This window comes from Emydura macquarii, unplaced genomic scaffold (assembly GCF_026122565.2).
Source record: "Emydura macquarii macquarii isolate MOO-44397 ecotype Brisbane River unplaced genomic scaffold, CSIRO-AGI_Emac_v2 contig_573, whole genome shotgun sequence".
NCBI classification, from domain to species: domain Eukaryota; kingdom Metazoa; phylum Chordata; order Testudines; family Chelidae; genus Emydura; species Emydura macquarii.
The window spans coordinates 1340179-1363262 of record NW_027130710.1 but is presented as its reverse complement, the minus strand read 5'-3'; the positions used below and the strand labels follow the sequence as shown (position 1 = coordinate 1363262).

The 23084-nt window shown below is 50.8% G+C and overlaps 1 protein-coding gene across 4 annotated transcripts in view; it reads right to left on the bottom strand.

The window, feature by feature from the left end:
- Positions 1–9780, bottom strand: part of OGDH (oxoglutarate dehydrogenase) — a 145525-nt gene extending 135745 nt beyond the window's left edge. For all 4 annotated transcript variants that reach the window (XM_067540332.1, XM_067540334.1, XM_067540331.1 and 1 more), the window contains exons 1-2: positions 9648–9780; positions 1010–1258 (exon numbers count right to left, since the gene is read on the bottom strand). In XM_067540332.1, coding sequence (XP_067396433.1) covers positions 1010–1231 — 222 coding nt within the window. In that variant the 5' untranslated portion in view covers positions 1232–1258; positions 9648–9780. The remainder of the gene's footprint in view (positions 1–1009; positions 1259–9647) is intronic.
- Positions 9781–23084: the final 13304 nt, after the last annotated feature.

The window sequence follows — 23084 nt, the reverse complement described above, 5'->3', positions numbered from 1 at the left end:
CTCTCACAGGGATACTTCTCTTGGTAATGGCTCCTGGCAACGATCATCAAAATGACAGCACGCTGCAGGCCAAAGTCAGCCCTGCTGAAGAGTTTAAATGACACTTACACCAAACAGAGTTGCACACATTTATGTAGGACTGAAATGGCCTTCTAACACGTCTACAAGTTTCAGTGTGCAGTAATTTAACACAGGGAGTGGGGCCAAAATTGTATTGTATTCTGATGGCCATTAGCCCACAAAGCTATGTACATTCATTAGTGGCAGATTTCAAGGTGACGTGCTGCTTGATGCTAATTCTGGGTAGACTAATGCCCACTATAGTTCTGCACCTTTAAACCTGACAATACCTATCTTTTTAAGCTAGTTGTTTGAGGGAAAGCTAAGAAATGGCTGGTAGAAAGCTCTCTGCTCACCACAATAGGGGATTTGAACTAGTCCCATCAACAAGCTGTAGCGGTACGCTGAATTTTATAGCCACATTCCTGCCATCCAAGTGATGTTATAAGAACGATTCTAAAGCAGAGTCAGTGTAGTTACACCCAGGAGATCAAATACAGCAGTGTTGAGAGCACGATTTGTATTACACATTAATAGCGGAATGGACAGAGATCAGCACTTGAACCCAATTCCCTCCACCCTGCTCTCCCAACATTTCATCACAAAGGAAAAAGCAGCAGCTCAGCAAAAGGGGGATTCCCAGGAAAGGCAACTCCTCCTCTTCATATCCATGATTGATTCCCGAAGTGGAATATGCCATATTGATGGAATGCTCTGGGCTTGTCAGATTCAATCCAGAACGAAGATGACTCGTATCCATTTTGCTATTGCTCAGCTCAATGCTGATGATTCCTTTGCAAAAAACTGAAGTGGAATTGATGATTCCCGATTCACAGGCTCGTCGTGCCGAGTTCCCTCTGGACATCTGCACTTACCTGAACATGCCATTTGGCTCTCACATACGCAGGTGATGAAGTAACAATATCCCGGGGCAGTTGCTCCTCCTTACCTTATGTACACTTTTGGGATTTTCCAGCCAAGCATAGTACATTTCCTCCACATAGTTCGAACTAGTCCCACTCAAAAACGGCTCAGCAGCAACAGGTGCGCTGTAGCACCTGATTTGTTGAAACGTCCTTGGTGCTGCTGGCTTGTGTTTGGAAATTGTCTTAACAGTCTGTGAGGCCGTCAACGGCCTCAATTTAGCAGCACAAGTCCTTAAGTGAAACATTTTTGTCCTGTAGCCTCGCACAAGCTCCTGTTGGCATAGGAATAAGAAGCATTTTAGACATTACAGAAGAACAATGCATAGTTTACAAAGATAAATCAACCTGATAATAACCACCTAGCTGTTATTTAGCACTTCCCATCCCTAGATCTCAAAGCTCTTCACAAAGAACAGTTTAATAATTCCCATTTTACAGATGGGGAAATTGAGGCACAGAGAGGTCACCCAGCAGGCCAGTGGCAGAGCCAGTAACATGTCTCCCACATCCTAGTGCAATGTTCCATCCATGAGGCCACACTGCCTCCCCTACGTAATCTGATTTCTAATTTGGCTACAGAAAACCAATAGTTTAATACAGGCATTGGCACTGCATAACTACTAATTTAAGATATGGACTAATATCACTTTGGGTTACCAGTCCAGCAAGATGCAGCCATTAAGGGAAGGGAGTTTAAGAAGGAAACGGAATAGCATTTTTTTGAGTAGTCATCACCTATGCCTTTGAGCCAAGTGTCTAAATTTATCCACCAAACCTAGCATAAACCTTTTCCCCCCCCTCTTATTTTATTTTCAGTTTACACCACATTACATGCAACTGAAGTTAAGATATTAAACTTGTAAGTTCCACATTTATCAAATAGTACTACATTGGGAATGGATGTTCTATTTTTTTCAGATGACAGCTGAAAAAAGGAGAAAGATATGATCTTTTATATTTGTCAGGGCGCAGGAATGGAGGAGGAAAAGCTTAGCTGTAAATCTGATCAGAGAAGGCTGGTCACTAGGTTACCGAAAAAGACCATGGGAAGCAAAGTTAGAGAAGAGGTAAGGATGATTATAAGCAAAGGGAATGGTGGGAAAAAGGGGAAGACACCCCAAAAGAGAATGTGGCGGCAAAGTGGTTATTTCATGCTGCAAGACCACCACTCAAAGGGCATCGCTTCTGCTGAACTCTATTCCCATTCCCACCTCTCTGCAGTTCTCTCCACCTTTTCACCCTTACTAGTGCAAAAGCAGTCCTTCCCTGCAGCAGGGTGCAAGCATGGCATTTCACAGCACGTGCTCCATTGTTACCTACTTGCATTAGGAAGAGGTTTAAAGTGTCAGAGCCACCAGGCATAATTAGAAGGAATGTAAAAAATTATCAGCTATTATGTGAAACTAAAGGAGTTACATGGGAGAAATAAGACAGAACATAGTCTGATGGGATTTGCCATCCAACTATGAATGCTGAAAGAGATGATTTTCCAGAAAAGCCTTATTTCTACTTTTTGAGAGTGGAGGACAGGAATTCGGAGGCTGTGTCTTCAGTGAAAGAAAAAAAAGGTGTCTTTTTAACACTGAGATAGTCATCTCAATGGAAGATCCTAGTGCACACAAGGCAAAGGTATTTCTTACCTCTGTAAACTCCAGGAGGAGAGCAGGGAGCACAAATAGCTACCTTGACGTAAAAACTACATGTGCCCCATTTCCACTAGGATTTTACATCAAGACAGCTATCGCAACATGAAAAATGCACTTATTTTTTTGGGCAGTGAAGACCTAGCCTTAGTTAGCCAGACTCCTGAAGTTATCCAATTTTTCTTATGCCTAAAGACTATTAGTTCAGCATACAAGGTACTGTATTATCAAGTCCATTTTTAAAAGCTTCAAATAATTTCTAGTCCTTCTGCCAATTCCTGTGCCTTTACAGTTGTCTTTTCATATTTAAAAAGAATTTTTTTCCAACGGGAGTGGAACACATTTGAAAATCTGGCCCTTACACCTTTTGTTAACATTTCAAACCAAGTCCTTGAGATAAACACTCACTTCCCTGTAAAAAAGAAAGCATCACCACAGTGACTGTGCGAAAGTTATGATGACATCTACTCTAGTTGCACAGATGAAACAATCGAATGCTTAAGGATCATTCTGCTAGTAAAGCAGCCATCATTAGCCCATAGAATAGCAAGCAGTTTTTAAAAAAGCCCATCTTAAGGAGAGGAAAGGCAGTGACCACTTAGTGATGTTCCTATGACAGTGATACAAAAACAGGAAATTACTTCCATGGAATTAAAATACTGGCTTGCAAGTCTGAGAAAATGGTTGAGGAGGAAATGGGGAGAGGGTTGTGATTACCGGTTAAGCCTTTAGTTTACAAAATATTCACAAAAATAATCTAACAAACAAGTTTGTACAGTGAGTGCCCATTAAATGGACAGCAGAACAAATCTATCCCTAGTTCAGCATTGGCAGGGTTTGTTTAGCAGCTGGATTTTAGTGCTCAGTGTCACATTTTCTCCAGCAATCTCATGTGAAGATGATGTACTCAAATAGTTCCCAAGCCTCCATCACAGCAAAAGCCACAAGAAAACAACTTAAATTATATAAACCCAGCCTGGAAACATTTTTCATTAACTCCTTTCCTAGTTAGCAGGCACTGGCTAAGAGTTTAAACTGGCTCACTGGAACAGCACTTTTTCTTACAAGTCCAATTTTGCTGCATTGCGCACTCAAGTGTCATTGTGCTTTTGGTCCTGATTCAGCCTAGTGCTAGTTGAAAAGTATAATACCTTTCTTGCTATGCACTCATGGCCCTTCACTGCACTACTAAAAAGGAAGCTCATGAAGACAAAGAGCAGAGGTCATGGAATTGAATGCCGTAGGAAACTTGTGACAGGAGACAGAGCGGTCATTTATGGGTGACTATGCGTTAGGGTCTCAGTTCAGCTCCTAGGGAGCAAGGGGTTCACATCAAAAGTTACTTGCAGCAGGTTCCTATGTCGGGGTGTCTCAGCACAAGAACCAAGAACTGAAGGGCCACGGGGACAGAACGACTCCCAGCCCTACGCCTTCTCTTCACAAGGAAAAAAGAGGTTCTTAACCCGAGTTAGCGAACATGTGGTAAAATCCTGGTGAAGATAAGGCCAGCTGCAGTTTTTCACATGACTTAGCACATCAGGGGGTAAGCCATAAGCTCCCCCCAGTTTATGACTAGGTCTTCTCTGCCAAGAAGGAGGGGTGTTTTGCAGTAAGGTAACTACTGTAATCCACTCCCTCGCACTCTTTTTTGGCAGTGAAAACATAGGCTTTAAATCGACCCGCTAATGTGTATGAAGACTACAAAATGCGTTGTCTTCACTAGACAATGACCACGTGTTAGCTGTCCCGAGTTACGGGCACATCTGTTACTAGTAAACACACCCCTAGAAGAATCCTTCAAAGACAGCTGAAGTCCAACCATGGGGAAGCTTGCCTTGCTACTGTTCCTGCTGTACCCGTTTCATGGACACGCTCAGGATATCAGTCTCCAGGACGGACAGTCCTTCACCAGCAATATAGTAACTCTTTAAGGGGAATGATAATGAGCTCCAGAGAGAGAGGATAAATGGAGAGTGCAAGAAAAAGGGTCAAACAGGAGTCATCTCCTTCCATCCTAGCCTCGAGAATATGGAGAGGGAGAAAGACAAGACTCAGAACCACTTCAGCTCATGCTCCCAACCAAGCTCCCGTATTACTCTAACCATCTCCAGCACTTTTGCTAAACAAGACTTTGACTAGTTAATTGTTAAGCATGCAAAACACAGCTAAAGTGTTGGGTTGCCAGATCCTGAGAGCCAACTGTCTAGAATACAGACAAACCCCACATGCAGTAGTGGAAGTCAGCAAAGTTAATGAAACGCCTTCCAAGTATATCCCATTGAGAACTACTAGAACGGCCTGAGCCTGATAAAAATACTGGAACATGACTAGCCTTGGACACAATGTATTAGAACAGAAGAACAGCAGCTTCTCTCCATACAGTCACGAAGAACAGGTCCAGAGTCCAAGGCCTGCTAATTCTTCCAAATAACAATGAATAAGATCTAGGGACCAAGGTAAGAAGGTGCTCCCAAACAGTCAGAGATATGGGGATCCATTACAGGAGTGGGTGGGAGAGGTTCTGCGGCCTACGACGTGAAGGAGGTCAGACTAGATGAGCATGATGGTCCCTTCTAACCTTAAAGTCTATGAGTTTGAGATTGTAAACTAGCATCAGAGATATGCAAACAAATGGCAGCCAAACCTTTTCAATGTAGTTCTGGTTCAATAGCTCAGCCAAGAACTGTGATACACTGCACCCATAAAACACACCCTTCAATCACCGCCTTGCTTTTTCCTCCCTCCTTATCACTTTGTTCTAATTCAAAAAAGATTTTAGCTGTTAGAAGTTGGCACTTTATGCCATTTCAAAGGAGAGTTCATGCTTTTGGAGAGGATATCACTGGCTCTGGTTCTAGCTGTCCTCAAGACAGCAGCTGGACTCTCACTGGAATTCTATGTATGTTGGGGGAGAAGAGAGTAATCAGAATGACATGATTTTAAGAGGTGAAATAGACCGTGACCTGCTGGAGCTAGTAAGTGCTAGACATTTTCCAGGGTAAGCTGAGATTTTCCATTTATAATTATATACACATTTATTTTTTGCCCCACTGGGTCACAAGATATTGGGATTCAAAAATGTCATCAAAGCCTTGGTCGTCATTACTTTTTAAGCATTACTCCAGGACTCAGAGAAGCACAGGCTTCTGGAAACCCTGTACACTCCTGCACTCTAAGTTAGGAGAACAGTCAATGGATTCTAAAGATTTACTTGTGGTACAAAAGGAAGGGCTGTTCATGTTGGCTCTTTTGCTTACTTAATTCTGCCTGCAATCAATTAGAACCAGGTTCCTCAAGTTTCGTACAAATCTTACACTCAAGTTATGAGCTAAACCAGTTGGAGAATGACTCTGAACAGCAAACCTGAAATTAGTTTGCACAAAGAGCATTTTAAGCATGCAACAAGTTGCAGGACAGTCCAGTTGGTTTGACTTAACTTTAGAATGCCATCAGAAGTTTTGTATGCTTCTGTCCTAGCCCCTCCAAGGTTTAAGAAATAAAATAAAAGCACCTTCTACCTTAAAGAACTAGCTAATATTCATGTACACTCCTGTACAGAAAGCATTTACCCTCATTTCATATATGCTGAGAGGCTCGTGAACCAGCTTTTCCTAGAGTAGCCTTTGATTTTGATGACCAACCTGAGACAGCTTGGACCTGACATTCAAAGATGTTGAGCACCCACTGCTCTCAACGGACGTTTGCGAGCTCAACATCTCTGAAAGTCAGGTCTCAGCATTCCAATTAGAGCTTGTCTACACTTAAAAGTTAATATGGATTAAGGTGGGGTATGAATTTAAAATACAATAGCTATTCCTTTTTACTATTATAATTTGTATTCGTTTTTCCAAATACAAACATACCACAATACCAGATTCATCATAATAAAGTAAATAATAAAAAGGGTTAGGATAAAAGGAGGGCAGGGAAGCAACGTATCTACATATCTGTTTAACATAGACCTTTAAAAAGTGAGTCCACATTGTTTGAATATTTCAGACATTCCCTTTCTGCAGAACACTAGTCATAAGCACCAGAGTAACAAAAGAGGAAACAAATCTTGAAATGTCTAAGTTTTGCTAACATTTGTTAAGTGTTATGAGACTGCGAAGTCTAGTTATTAGTGTTAAAAACACAGGTTCCTACTAGATGAGTAAATGATGGTTGTTTTGGGTTTTTTTAAGTTGAAATTGGTAAGAACTATTAGCTTGCACTTTTTTGTTGAAAGGGGCCTAGCACATCTGAGTATGTTTAACATTAACTACTGTTGTAGTGTGTCATTTTACTTTTAAAGGAGGTACTGCATGTACTTATTCAAGGTCACCTCGAACAAGATAAGTCCCTATAACTGTTCAGTCCGGAGCTATGACAACTAAGTACAATATTATGAAAACACACAGGAAATGGAATGAGCTTTCCACCTCCACTCAGATAGCGCTGAAAGTTCATATGGAGTTAAAAAATGAAGTTAAAAAAATCAGACTGCGCTGAATCCGTGCGTCAGGGTTTAGTTATTGCGAATATGACTGAACTGGCTTTCTAAACAAACTGATCCACATGTGATGGGACAGCAGTTTCCAAACAAACCACAGAATACATGATATCAGGTTGTTTAAATGTAAAGCTATTCAGCAGTGTCTACTGAAAAAAGACAGATTCCTGACAAGAAGATCTTACAAATAGGTCTAATAACAAGGTAAATGACAAGATAAAAATGGACCCCAAAAAATCTTAACTGCTTCCCTCTTCAAAATATTGAAGAGTTTTCCATAGGACATTCTGACTAACCGAGATTCCTGATCACATTTCTCCTATAGGAATCTATGCAGGACATTGCTTTTAGCCTTCCAGATATAATTGCTCAGCTGTTTAGTATTGTTTTAAAGTGGATGGTGCACATTCATCCAAAGTGTAACTCCCCTAAAGTCAAGAGGGTTTAAACCAAGAATGAATTTATCCTTATGAGAACAAAACTTTTCAACTTCATTAAAAGGCAAAGCATGTTCTATTATGTGTATGATATTGACACTTACATTCCTCCCCACTGTCAGCGTAGGTCCACCTCTTTGCGCAAGGCATTTCTGATATTGTCTTTGGATATGTCTTCACTACAAAGTTAACCCAAGGCCTTCTCTGGGTTTTAGTCCAAGCCCTCCTATCATCCACACACAAAAACCTTTGACCCAGATTTGGAGGTTCTTAGGGCCTGCACTACCTTAACCTGGCTGGGGGTACAGGTCAGAACCCCAGTTCTGCTTTAATTTAGACTGTAACCTGCCCATTTGGCAGCAGGAATCGCACTGTAACCCAAGTTATTTAACTCAAGTGCTGATAGTCCTCTAATACCATCCCACAATTCCCTCAGGGGTGTATTTTCCTACCCTTCTACCCATTCCCTTCTTCTGCACCAGCATTCACCTGAAAGTTTATACACACCAGTTAGGCACTTAAACCCATTCCACACAGCCTGCTACATTGCTACACAGGACATGATATAGTGATGTCATCTGGGTGATCTTCATCCTAGCATGCTGCTAGTTGGCTAGAGGTTCACATCATAGAGCGCTGTTACATAGTGCAGTGCTGAGAACCATGGGATGTACCCCCATAAATCCTACCATTTAAACCAGATGACTGAAGCATCAGCGACGATGCAGCTCACCCTATGATTCGAGTGTGGTTTCGCAGGATGGATGCTCACACCACGCCATGGCTGGGTTCCCAGACCCGGGCTAACTGCAGTGAGGACGTACCCTCTGGGAATAATGAGTTTCTTACCTTCAACTCCCTATCAAGAGCCTAAATCAAAACTATCACGACATCAAGCAGTGAAGAGCAGTAATCCAAGAGGCAAGGATATTTTTCACACCAGCCCTACATTTCACTGGCTTGAACCAATTAAACCTGCTGAACTTCACTAGTCAATTTCCCTTTTTTGAACCGGCCAAGTGGGCATGAAGGGACATTTAACACCATTCACTGCAGACTGTGGCTATGACTGAGACCAGGCCTACACTACAGACCTAGAGTGCCATAACCACATGGCTCAGGGGTGCGAAAAAGTCCACACCTGAGTGATGCAGTTATACCAACCTAACCCGCTGCGTACACAGCGCTGTTGATGGCAGAGCCTCTCTCGCCGACATAGCTACCGCCTCTTGGGGAGGAGGATTAACTGCGCCAGCACAGCAGCATCCGCATGTGCACTAGTTCCCGAGGGGTAGCCGTGTTAGTCTGCATGCAGCAACACTCTCCTTGCTTTCGCTGCATGCACAACGCTACAGAGGCGCAGCTGCCCCGTGGTAGGAGACAAGCCCTGACTCACATACAAGTTAATGCCCAGAAGGGCTGGACCGGCAGCTTCTTTCTGCTCCGAAAACGTCTCCAATTCCTGTCTAGACGGCGCCGGGACGGGAAGCGTGGAATGTGTGTGGAGGAAAGAGCTGCAGTCACATGGAGGGGGGCACGGTCGGTCCCAGCCCAGGCAAGGGGGAGCGAGGGGAACCCTCCCACCCACAGCCGGCGGGGAGGGCGAGCCGGGGATCCACGAACGCGCGGGTGGGGAAAGCTCCCCCCCACCCCCCGCTCTGTGCCTCAGTTTCCCCGTCTGCGAAAGCTGGGGGTGACCCGACCCGGCCCCGCCCTTCCTCACTCCACGTGGGGCGGCGCGCGCGCGCGCGCGCCATCGGCCGGGCGGGGCGGGGCTCGCCCCCTCCCTCCGCTCGTCGGAGCCGCCCCGCCCCAGCCCCCGCGCCGTCCAATCAGCGAGCCGCCCCGCCTCGGCAGCACCCCCGACAGCCCGGCCTATCGGCGCGAGGAGGGCAGCGCGCCGCCTCCTCATTGGCCGCTGCCGCCGTCACTCCCCGTGAGGGCCCCGCCCCCCTGGGCTGAGGAGGCGCCCGGGCGGCGCCAAGGACACTAGCCCGGAGCTGGGGCCAGGGGGCGGCGCCCTGCCCCTCGCGGGCCGGAGCTCCCCGGCCGGCGCCCTCCTCCTCCCCCCCGCCAGGCCACGCGGTACCTGACGGCGCCTCCGGCCCGCTCGCGGCTCTGCTCCCCGCTCGTCTGACAGCGGCCGCCGGCCCGCCGCGCGCCAACTACCGCCCCGCGCCGCCCCGCCCCTGCGCTGCACGTCACCGCGTCGCCCCGCCCACTCCCGGGTCAGCCTCCGTCACGTGCCGGGCTGGGGCCTGGGACGCGCCCTTGACCTGCCCGGCCGCAGCTGGGCCTTGGGCTCGGCCCCGCCCCGTCCCGCCCCGCAACCAATCACCGGCGTGGGCAGGACACGGGGGGGGGGGGGTGGGCCAATAAGTGGGGGGGGGGATGGGTGCAGGACCCGGGGTGGGAGAAGTGGGGGGCGGGTGCAGGACCCGGGATCGGGCAGGTGGGGGGCGGGTGCAGGGTGCAGGACACGGGATCGGTGCAGGACCCGGGGTGGGAGAAGTGGGGGGCGGGTGCAGGGTGCAGGACACGGGATTGGTGCAGGACCCGGGATGGGGGAGGTGGGGGGCGGGTGCAGGACGCAGGGGCCAGTGGGGGGGGGCATAAGTGGTGGGGGATGGGTGCCGGGCATGTGGGGTCGTCAGTCAACCCTGAGCGATGGTTTTGGGCCCAGAGGGCTGGGCCCGTTCTGCCTGCACCGGCTCACCCGCCCCAGCGAAGCTCTTTGGCTGGCGGTGCCGGCTCCATCGTTGCTGACAGCTTGTCCGGCCCAGGTTCTGCCACCCTCCCGGCCTAGCCAGCCAGCTCCAAAGCACCCGCCCACCCTCCATGCCGCCAGCACTGCCCTGAACCCATCCAGGGTTCAGCTTGGAGTTTGATCACGGCCGCCGCTGTCATCTGTCCCTGCGCAAAGCAGGACTGCACGACGTGATAAAAGCACCGGCAGCTGCCAGCACCTTGTCAGCACGAGCTGGCCGGGGACACGGGCATGGGACTGGGAACCAGAGCTCCTGAGTTCTGTCCCTGGCATGTGGGCATGTGGCTAGTGGTTAGAGCACTCAACCAGGCATCAGCTCCTGGGCTCTGTGGCTGGCTCTGGTACCGACCTGCTGCGTGGCCTCAGACAAGTCCCTGCTCTCCATGCGGCTGTAAGACGGAGAGGGTAATAATTACCCATGGCACCAGGGGGTCCAAGCTTGGTTACTGTTTGGCATGTGCTTGGTTGTAATTGTTTATCAGTGTAGAACTAAGGGCTAATTAACGAGTTGATGAGCTGAGACGGAGGCTTAGAGTCAGGGCCTGTTTAAAAGCACCGACCCATTAGCTCTCTTCAGGGGAAGACTGAGCTCACCTTAGTTTAACCTGCACGAACCAGTGTAGGTAGAGCAGCTACTGGCACTACAAACAGTGCAGGCCAGAGACAAGGGAACGGCCCGTCACTCACGCAACTCCTTGTGTGCAGGGCATAACTGGGAAAAAACTCTCTTCGCTTCCACGCGATGAACCTTGATTATGGTCATAAACCTGCCTCACGGGCTCTCCTGCCTGCACCATCCAGTGCTGGGGGGCGCTGGGCACCGGAGTAGCTACACTGATGCACTAGAGCAAGTCACCAAATGCGCCGATGCAGCCTGTCTGTGCTAGGGCACTGCCCCAGAGCGGCAACTTCAGCGGCTAAAATCACAAGGCCTCCGGTTCGCCACCTTCCTCCAGGAAGCACGGTCCTTGCTGGCTCCAGACCAGCTGTTCAGGTCGGCCTTTGTCCACAGGGCCTGTTGAGTAGATGGGCTGATGCTTCCCTCTGATAAGTGTCTTCCCTGGGCAGGGGAGCACAAAGGGAGCCCCACCGAATACCCGCTTCCAGCTCCCCCTCACATCCGTTGTCACGTCATGTGTGCAATTAGGTGTGCTCGATGGGAGAGCAAGTCCCAGGGGAGTGGAACGGGTGGGTGGGTAGCGCGCACCTCGCTGGATGTCACCTGGTGGGGAGCAGGGCTCAGAGCTGGCTGGGATGCCCCTGTGAGAACATAAAGCTCAGCGTTGTCTGGAGACAGATAACGCCACTGAAGAGTGTGACTCTGCCAGGGGCTTAGTGCTGCTTCCTCCTATGGAGGCTGACCAGGTCACTGAAAGGGTGAGGGGAGGAGAAATGAGGAAGAGGAAAGGGTCCTGACCCAGTCATGCACACAACCCCCCTACACTCCTCTTTCAAGTCAGTTTCAGTGTCTCTGTGGTCCTGGAAAGACACCAGATAGGTGCTCTCCAAAGCATCTGCTTCGGTGGGCAGGATGGCACTAATAGGGGAGATAGATACAAGGGGCCCAGTTTGCAGGGTATCTTGAACGACTGCCCAAAGTTCCCTGCGTTCCCTGTGCCATTCCCAGTGCCTGTGCATTTGCTGCCACAGCTGGCTTTTTATTAACCAATAATAGAGGCTGATGAATTCCAAACGTACCTGCCGTCCAGCGTGCTTGGGATGATGGTGTCAGTGTAAACCCTGTGCAAACCAGACTGAAGTTCTGACATCAGAAATTCAGGGACCGGTTGCTCCCCCAATGGAGTTGTTTGTGTCCTGCACCTAGGACGCCTGAGGGCATTCTAATACCAGCAGACACCTGGGCTGACTGGGGCTCCGTCTATCTGCCGTAGGCTGTCCATCACTGCACCATCTGTGTGCCGTCCATGTAAATGCAGGCAGGAATCTCTGTATTGAATCTTGCAGCCGAAACTAGAGGTGTCGTGATCTGGACTGTTGGTCCCTTTCCGCAATCCCCTCTTGTACAGTAGAGCATGGGCCTGGCCCCGTTCCGATCTGCATATTTTTGGCTTATCCTGCCCCGTGTTATCCAGACTGGGTGGGGAGGACCAATTATATGCACACACCCTGCAAAATGAGACGTGTGCTAACACAGACACATGCACACACACACTGCCAAACAAGATCTTGTGTCTGTGTCTGAGAAACAATGTGGACTGTGGATTGGTCCTATTTTGGGGGGAGAGGGTGTGGATGGTTCATGTGAGGCAAGGGGGGCTGGGCTGCATGAGGTGTATGTGGGCCCCATAGTGGATACTAGGGGCTGCGGACGGGCCCTACATGGGGAGTGTGGATGGGCCCTGTGGGTATCAGGGGTGTGTGGAAGGGTCCCAGACAGGTCTCATCACAGCTCCTGCCCAGTTACTGCCCCACAGGAAAGGAGAAGCAACAAAGGACAGGGTGGGGTGAGTGGACGTGAGAACCTCACCTAAGGCAGAGGGCCTATGGAACTCACTGCCACAAGAGGTCAGCTAGGCCAAGGGATCAGAGGCTGACGTGGAGAATGGGAACAGCCACCGTTCTAATAACTATTAGTCCTTCTTCAGGTCCATCTTGAACTCATGCACCGCCTTCCCGAAGCAGTTGCCCCACTAGAGGGCGCTAGAAGCTAACGTTCCCAGCTCCACCGGCATCCTCATGCCAGCATCTCTGGTCGCAGCTCCTTCTATCCGCCCTGCGGGTGGGGAAACTGAGGCACAGAAAGAGGAAGCTGCTTCGCACCAGGGCAGAGCAGGGAGCGGAATCCAGAGTCCCAGGCCCTGGCTCTAACCATGAACCACTAGACCATGAAGGTGTGTGTGGAGGGGGTGGTGTCAGTGGCTCCGTGGCCTGCGTCCTTCTCTTCCACCGCAGAGGGGCTGGGCTAAGGGGCAGCTTCTCTCCAGGACGCCATCTGAAACGAAGCGCACATTGTAAGCAGGGCAGGAAATTAACCAACGGAGTGGCTGGCCTAGGGAGGTGGTGGATTCTCCATCGTTTGGAGTCTCTAGATCAAGACTGGCTGTCTCCATCTCTAAGATCCACTCTGCAGATATGGGCTGGATGCAGGAATCGCTGGGTGAGGTCTTCTGGCCGGTGCGTTGCAGGAAGTCAGACTCGATGGGCATAATGGGCCCTTCTGGCCTTGAAACCTATAGATCAGTGAGATCCGCCGGCAAATTTGGCATGTCAGTTTATACCTGCCCTGTCAACACCATCTGAAATTCCTGCTTCTGCCACACGCTGGCGCCACAGCAGCAGGAGCTTGCTTACTAAAGGAGCTGTGGGGGAACAGGGGTACTGGGTCCAACCCTGCACTGATGCCTCAGAATCACTAGATTTCCTTCTGGGGCTGGAGCTGGGATCCTGGCAGTCAGAGCCTAGGGATGCCCAGAGCAGGGGTTGCATCCCTGACCCTCTTGGCTAATAGCCGTTGATGGACCTGCCCTCCAGCGCCCCACTCTCTGAAATACCCCCGTTTGCAGCACATTGGCAGGAGGAGGGCAAGAAACCCTGGAGCGGATGAGTGGTGGGGAGCGCCCTCTCTTTTACCCCAAGAGGGCTCGAGGAGAAGGGTCTCCGCTGGTCACTCACGCAGCCAGGAGATTTCTCAGGGAGCCAGCTGCAAAGGGTTTAGAGGGTAATCTCCTCCTGGAGTCAGCCGGTGCCGACCCCCGGATGCAGGGTGACGTCCTCTGTGTGTTAGAAGCAGCTGGTCGCTCCCAGCTCTTGCTAGTGCAGCTCCCGCTCCCAGTGACCCCAGATTGGATTGTTTTCCCCATTGTCCCGCCGTTGGAAATGGCCCTGTGTCCGTTTCCTGCTAGGTGGGGGCGCACTCCCCCTCTGAGTGCAGGGGGCTGGCACAGCATAACCTTGTCCGCTCCCCCAGAGCCCTACCACTGCAGCTCTGGGACCGTCCCGCAGGCTGGGTCGTCCGCAGTGGGGATCAGAGCTGCTTCTGTGCCATGCAAACCATGGATGTCTCACCCCTGCCCTGTGCCCTCTGGTTAGTGGCGGACGTTTGATGCCCTCCATACCTCCCCCTCTTCTCCCCTGCCCTGCCCTCCTCCCTTTTCCATGTAGCTGCTCCCCTCTTACGTAAACCCACCCAAGAAAACCAAATCATGGCCCTAACGAGCCATTCGCTGCCACCTCGCTGTTCACTCTGCTTGCATGTTGTCACCCTGCCTGCACCTCCGTCAGTCACGTCCATTGAGACGGAAAACCATTTGGGGCAGGGACCAGCCAGGAACAAAGATTCTTGGCCACAGTCACGGGCAGGGGGAACCTATCCTGGGAAGCAGCGACTCTGAATTGGACTCGGGGGACATGGTGGCTAATCAGCTGAACACGAGCTCCCAGTGTGACGCTGCGGCCAAAAGAGCCAATGCGATCCTGGGATGCATAAACAGGGGAATCTCGAGTAGAAGCCGAGAGGTGATTTTCCCTCTATGCATGGCACTGGTGCGACCACTGCTGGAACCCTGCGCCCAGTTGTGGTGCCTGCAATTCAGGAAGGATGTTGCTAAATTGGAACGGGATCAGAGAAGAGCCGTGAGAACGATTGAAGGGTTAGAAACCCTGCCTGATAGTGAAAGACTCAAGGAGCGCCATCTATTGAGCTTGACAAAGAGGAGGTTAAGAGGTGACTTGATTCCAGTCTATCAGCACCTATGCGGGGAACAAATATTTAATACTGGGTGTGACCCGTCCATGCCTAGGGCAGCCACCTGAAAATGCCAAGGTCAGGGCAGACTGTAAAAGCAGAGCAGATTCTCCCAGCACTGGTGGGTGATACTGAAGTCAGACTTCCCAACCAGCCACAAACAGTGCTTCTGATTCCCCACACTGGTTATCAAGAAGCCAGTCTACAAAAGCACACAGCCCCCTTTACTGCATTCCAGTCTCCAGCTCCCAATCAGCCACTAGGTCCAGTAAAGAGACCAGTTCTTTAAACTCTCTGCTCTTTACTAAAAGGTTCCTCCTGACCCCAAAGGGTCAGCCACAGCACCAGATCAATGTAAGTTTGGATCTTACCCAAAACACCACGCTGCCAAGCCAATCCCTGAGTAACTAACACTAAAGGTGTATTATACAAAGAAAGAAACAAACTATAAGAGAAATGTTAAAGGATTAAAGCAATCAGATACATACAAATGATTTGAAAGTCCATATAGATCAGGTTTCTAGAAGAATTGTGGAGTTTGCAGGCTTGTATAGTCCCTGTGGTATACATCCAGTACTTGAATGGGTCTCAGTCCTTTGTTTCACGGCTTCGGTTGCAGATGACTTGATCCAGAGGTAGATAGGTGGCTGAAGCTGAACAGGAATGAAGACAAGATGTATCCCAGGCCTCTGCCTTTTTATGTCCTCTGGCCCTTGCCAGAATTTCACAGGAACCAAAATGGAGTCCAGAGTCACATGAGCAAGTCCTGGTGACTCATCAGGTATATCCCTGGCTTCTCCCCCTGGGCCCTTTGCACCTGTGAATTTCTTAATGGGCCATCAAACAGGCTTTTGTTCTGCAGCCATCCTGTCCGGGGTGTGACCCCAACAGCACAATTTGAAATACAGATATCTCAAACATATCCATCACTTCCATGACACACATAACACATGAACATAAATGTTATCATCTTACTTAGCACATTGTAGCCTTTCTAACAGTACCTGACATGGCATATCTCACATGAATGACTGATTTTTGACATACTGATGTCAAACAATATAATAAATCCCCCCCCCCCCCCAATCCAGCCAGCATTGTCACTGGTGTAGAAGGGAGTAATCAGAGGTCCTGAATACACCTCAAGGGCTCCCCTTATCCAGCCAGTGTGACGCTGGGCTCTTCAATCTAGCCAAGGAAGGTCTAACATGATTCCACGGCTGGAAGTTGAAGCTAGGCAAATTCAGACTGGAAATAAGGCGTGCATTTTTAACAGGGTGGGTAATTAACCCTTGCTAATCCCTACTAGAGGCTGGGAGATTCGCGGTGGGCTATTGCTGACGGCTGTGGCTGAGAATAGCAAGGGAACGGCATGCGATGAAATCCTCAGGGAGCCCGGCTCACACAGCTGCTATGTCACAGGATTGTTCCCAGGGGCAGGTCGATTTGGATTCTTTTTGCTGCCGCGCCCCAGCCTGGTTATAAATTTCCCGCCATGTCCCCTTGCAAAGGGAATGTCATCTACTAACAACGATTGTGGGCGTAGACCGCCCTGGACCTCACACCAGCCTTGTCTTTGCTGTGAAAATCTCGGCTGAGAAACAGGGTCCCAGACCCCTGATCCATGCCCTCGTCCGTCCCCCTGAATGCTGTGAGCATTCAAGATCCCAAATCCAAATGGTGCAAACGATTCTCATCTTTATAATGGGTCAAAGCAAATCCCCAGGTGCTGAGAAGGCTGAGGGAGTCCCCAGGTGTGCGGCTCAGCAAAGAGGGACGTGCAGGTGGGGACAGATGCTTCCCATTGCAGGCTCTCCGGAAGCGCCCGGACAGCCGCCTGCTGTGACTCCGTTGGCAGCCAGCAGAGGGACTCAGCCAGCAGGAATATCATTTCACCCCGCCATGTCCTGGCACAGACCGCTCTTCCATCTCACAGACTGAGTCACTGCTGACCTAACTGTTGTAACTGGAGGAAGTGCTGATGCAAGGTGCCCAGAGCGGCTAACTTGGCTAAGGATGAAGCAATCGGTATGGGGGTGCACAACCTATCCGGGAAACTGTTATCATCCAGGCATCTGGACAGCAGCAAAGACAGATTTAATCAACCCCTGAGCCGGAGCATGCCCTTGGCCGATTGCAGGACAGGTGGCGATGTCTCATGACAAAGCTGGATCTCAGGGAGGAAACCATTGCTGACATTCTTGGCGCATGCTGTGTATTGCATAACATCAATGAGTGAGGCCGAGGGGGAAACGCTGCTGCCAAGGGAGAGTGTGGGAGATGGCCAGGCTGTCTGTTGATTTCGATCAGCTTGAGACAAGACCAGTTACTAGTGCCACTGAGGGTATGTCTACCCTGCAATGTAAGCTCATGGTTAGGACTCGAGTCAGCTGACCGTGTTAGGAAACCCTGGGCCTGAGTGTCTATATTGTATTTGAACCCTACATTAAGCATATCCTGACCCATGCTCAAATCTAGAGCTCTGGCGTCCACACTGCAGTGCACAGACCTTAGTCAAAGTAACCATATTTCAGAGTCCCTAGCACCGTCCCGTCCCCGCCAAAATGTCCTAGCACTAGGACCATGGTGCACTGGGGAAAACTTTACTGCCTGCCCTGCACCATACCAGGAAGCAGCTCTGTGATGGGGTGGCCACCCCACACAGGACTGGAAAGTGTTAAGGTGGCCAGGTAGGCCTATTAACTCCACAGGCTACACCTGGAGGGGGATCCGGGAACAGGGAATTGTTTACAGGTCGGTTCATCTGGGCAGGAATAGGCAGGAGGGGCTATAAAGCCAGGGAGTTGGCAACAGACTGGGGCAGCAGTCACTCTCTGAGAAGGAGGAGGGTTTGGAGCGGGTACACCCAGGACGAGGAGGGGGAACCACGAGTGGTAGGAAGCAGTTCAGGGAAGGAGCGGTGAGGGCTGGGAGAGGAAAGCCCAGAACCGCTGGGTTGAGGTCCCTGGACTGCAATCTGCAGTAGTGGGAAGGCACAGAAGGCAGTGAATAGGAAGACAGCCCAGTACTGCAGCAGGAAAGACTCTGATACATCCCAGAAGGGGGGAACTGAGGGCTGAATCATGAAGAGGATGCTGCGGTTCCTGGGATGAGGTAGGCGCTACCAACCAGAGGGAGCAAGGGAGTGATGGTGTGCAACCATGGGAAGGGGCGTTGGCCCGACGCGCGAATCCCCAGAGAAGCCAGGAGGAGGGGCCAGACGAGCGGCGCGCCCCTCCAGAAGCTCGCTTCGCACAAGGCTCGATGGGTTGGCTCTCTGCTGCAGACCCAGGCGGCCGTCTGACAATGCGCTTGCAGATCGGTGCTCAGAAGACAATGGCTTAGCACTGACCCGAGCTGATGCCATTTTCAAAATGCGTGGCGGGGGGGCTTCCGTTTTCAGTAGCATGGAAGACAGATTGTCGGGCTAGAGAGGACTGAGGAAGTTGTCCCATGGAATTGTGGGATATTTCTGACTGACTCCTGGGACCCGGAGTGTGTCTACACTGCACAGCAGTAGGGTTTGTGCCCTGGGTCTCAAGCCTGGACCTTAATTTGAGCCTGAACCTCCCAGCCCGCAGGGTCCTGAGTTAGCACAATTGCAGTGTAGACGCAAGGGGGTTTAGCCTTGAGCCCAGACTCAAGCCCGGGCTTACATTGCAGTGTAGACACCCCCTGAGAGTGTTGAGGGCACTTCGAGGCTACAGGACCTAGCCAATGTTATCAGTTATGGATATGGGGGGGAGTGAATCTTGGGAGGGGGGGGTGCTGGCTTAACACAGCTGCAGCAGACTGGGCAGGAGGTGTGTTTCTAGCTGTTCTCCTACAGGGGTGGAACAGCAGCAACACTGCTGCTGGGGGAATTGCTGTCCTGAGGGGGCGGCGGATAGGCCTGGCCAGAAGGAACTTGTTCTCCGTGCTGTGGAGTGGCTGCTCGTCTTCAATCAATAATATGCTCCGGCCTCTCTGGGTCTGTTGTTTTTAAGAGCTTCAGGGTGTCTTGGGGCATCTCGCAAGCCTTCTGTCTTTCCTTAAGAATACGCTCCCGCCATCCGTCCCCTTGCCTCCCTGGCCCCCCTGGATCAGTTGGGAAAACGGGTTTTCTCTTGTCCTTTCACCTCCTTGTTGTGCTGAGTCACTCTACGGGTACAGAGAGGACACACTGTGGCCGCCGGATCGAGCGTGTCATGGACTTATCACCCCGTTCACATTTCCTGAATCTGCTGCAAGTAACTGAAATGTAAAATCAGTGCAAGGGTTTTGTTTTTATTGCTGTACTATTGCATTCCATTGGTTCCCATGAGGTTGCATTTTGTTCTCATAAGATCGGATTTAGCACCTTCCATCCACATGCGCACAGCACAGGAAAGCACAAGGAATTGGTTCGTTTCCAGGGCAGGGCCCGCATTTACATTGCTCCGAGCTCCTGGGCAGATCAACATCACTCTCTCTCCTTTTCTCTAAACCCCATAGCAGGGCCTTCCTGGGCCTGACTTCCAGCCTGGGCGCTGCCTCAGTTTACCTTCTCCCTCATGCATCAACCAGGGGCATCCTTTATTCATCATCTGCTCCACTCCTGGGGAAAGCCTGGAACTGCCATGCAGTGACACACGCCCACGGAGGAGGAAACTAAAAATCCCCGCCAGGAAGGAAGTGAGACAGCGACAGGGGCCTCTCGAATGAGAGCGGAAATGCCTTTGCTTGATCAATCTTGCCAGGGAGAAACCTGAGCCATTCTCTGCCACTGGGGAATTTTCACTGTGGCAGAAGAGCAGTCAAGGAACCCACATCCACACCCAGCCCCGGCTCGCCCTGCTGCTTTACCGAGGCATGAACCTGCCATGCCCCACCACCCTTCCCACCCAGCTCTCTTCAGAACCATCTCTGGGGTGAATCACTGCAGCTCCACTGATGTTATTACACTGAGGGAGGCAGGGTAGCCCAATGGTTAGGGTGTGCCCTTAGGGATTTTGGAGACCTGGGTTCTAATCCCAGCTTCTCCCTGTGTGACCGTGGGCAAAGTCTTTGCCAGCACAGTCCCAGACTCCAGGCGTGCATTCAAGTAGCTTCACCTCCCGAACCTGGGGAGGGGTGGGCAAGCGATCCAACCTCTGCATTCTGAGGTTCCCCCACTTTGCCCAGTTCTTAGTGGTTCCACTGGGTCAGGGGGAACCTCGCTGCTGCATCTTCTCTGCTGCCTTTCACCTGCACGCTGTCCCCACACCAGGTCTGGGCCGGTCCAGCCTACCAGTGACTTCAGTTCTAGTGAATCACCAAACAGACCCAAGAACTCTCCATTGAGTCTCATCAGCTCTGTCTTTAAGCATTGGAAGTTCAAATGGTACCAAGGACCTTTTCAACCGAGAATCCACCGCGACCCTTGGTAAATTGGTTCCCCTGGTTAATTACTCTCACTGTTGAAAATGTACGCCTTATTTCCAGCCTGAATTCGTCTAGCTTCAACTTCCAGCCATTGCATCATGTTAGACATTCCTCGGCTAGATTGAAGAGCCCAGTATTAAATATTTGTTCCGCACGTAGGTACTGGCAGACTGGGATCGTGTCACACAGAGCAGCCTTCTGCCTGTTAAGCTTTTGTCTAGCTAGCTCTGGTACCAGTGCAGGGAAGTTGCATCTGGACCCCTGGGTAATTACTTGTGGGGCTAGCTGCTATCTAGCTAGATTAAAGGTGGGTCTGCGCAAGTTGCAGTGTAGACACAACGTCAGATGTACAGAATGCTAGCTGAGATTGGCCCACTGGGCGTATCGTTTCTCCAGCCTCAGGCTACGTCTACACTGATGGCGGCAAATTCGCCGCCATCAGATCGATTTTATCCGGATCGATTGAGCGGAAGCGGAGACCCGCTCAATCGACCCTGAAATCGACGCTCCCAATCCACCTTCACCAGTTGGAGTAATGCTGCGTCGCCAGGAGTGCATTTCCCGTCGGCCCAGCCAACTGAAGACACCGCCGTTAGTAGACGTTAGGAAGTGGACGGGCGATCCGCAAGCTTATCTTACGCGTATCTCCTGTCAACTGCCGCCGAATTTCACGGCAAGTGTAGACATAATCTTAGAGCCTGATTCTCGAGTAAGGAAATGGGCAATAAGAAAGAACAAAAATAAAGACCGCGAGAGCCCCGGTGGGCATGTGTCTTCTTGGGAACAGGCTGTGCCACCCCTGAAAAGAAAATGGTTGCTACACACAGGCAAATGAAAGAGGTAGCACACGAAACCCAGCCTGCCCTGTCTTGTGGCTGCGTCTCACTTCGCTGAGCGGCCGTTCTGGCTACTGTCACGGACAGTACATTATAGCCTATCCCGGTTCCTCAAATGAAACACCAGGATGTTTTTGTTTGTCTTCCTGTGTCTTCAATAGGGCTTTTGCTGGCACAGTGGACAATCCCACCACCCCTCAACCAACTTTTTAGCAGCGAGACCAGCCTCCGGGCGAAATGACAAGCTTTGCAATGTGGAAGCTGGTTGCGATGCAAGGTGCTCATTTGACCGGGCAGCGCTGCCTGAGGAAAGGGTTGCAATGGCTGCCAGGCTGGGGCGGCTGGTGAAATTCCTTGAAGGGGGCAGGAGAGTGGTGAAGGGTTTGCCCCTCAGGGATGCAGGGTCTAGGCGGAGAACAGGGACCCTGCAGAATGTGGCATGGGGCAGATCCTCAACTGGAAAAAGGTCTGGCACCGTGCCCAGGGGTCGGAACAGCTGATATAACCGGGGCACTTGGAACCGTCCGACACAGCTTGACCAGCAGTGCAGACACGGCTCTGCAGAGCTCCTTTGCTCTGCTTCCCTAGGACGGGGAACTTTTACACCACTGGCTTCCTCTGGTGAGTCACAGGGGATGTGTTGAATCTCTAGCTTGCAAGTCCAGACCGTCCGTGCTAAATTCACCCTGGGATGGTTCTACTGAACTCAATCGAGAGACACCGGGGCCTGTGGGTTCCCAGTGCGTCATGGCTTCAGGCCCAGCTCGGGTTCCAGCTCGGACATTTTCTGCGAATAGATACCCCAGTCTCCTACTTCCTGACCTCGCATGCGAACTGCAAACCAACAACCCAGTACAACCTGCGAGCGCTTTCCTGTTCTTCAGCAACTGAAGTCACAGTGCGTGACCACAGCCACGACACCTCCCACGCCAAAAAGCACCCTGATCAGAGCCCTCGGTACAATCCTGTGCCCGGATACAGCCCGGCTGGGCATTTTATATAAGCAGAAAGAGACACAAATAGCCTCTTTTCCTCTCCTGAGTTAAAGGCACCGTCGCCCCTTTGTGAAGGAGTAAATTAAGTTAAAATTAAGGTTCCTATGTGCTTCCACCCTCCCCTCTAAGGCCCGGTCTAAACTGGGTGTTTTTGGCCCCAGTGTAGCACCACCGACACAATCCACCAGTGCGGATGTGCGGCACAAGCCCTGTTTTGCACTGGGTCCATGTGTCTACATCAGGGGTTCCCCAACGCAGACCAGCCCTGAGTTCTCTCAGCATGTGGACGCCGTGCACCTGTGCTCTGCCGCCGGCGGCAAAGCGTGATATGCACGGGGCGAGTGGTTCTGAGATCTTGGGACTCGGAGAACGTGTGGTCGGTTCTTCTCCCGTTGACGTCAATAGCCAAATTCCCATTGAGATCCAGGGGAGCAAAACAGGCCCTGTTGGTTAACTGGTGTTGGCCAAGCTGGATCTCAGAGATGGCCGGGATCGAGCAGCGGGACCTGCTGCGAAGGAAGGATGGGCAGAATAGCAAGAGGCCAACACAGCTCCATCAGGAGCTCTCTGATGACCTGGAAATCAAAAAGTGAAACCAGGGACAAATTGCTGAGGAAAATTACAAAAGTATAGCATGAGCATGTGGGGATGAAATCAGAAAGACTAAGGCACAAAATGAGTTACACCCAGCAAGGGACATTAAAGGCAATAAGAAGAGGTCCTTTAAATACATTAGGAGCAAGAGAAAGACAAAGGAAAGTGTAGGTCCTCTACTCAGCGGGGAAGGAAAGCTAATAACAGATCATATCAAAAAGGCTGAAGAGATTTAATGCCTCGTCTG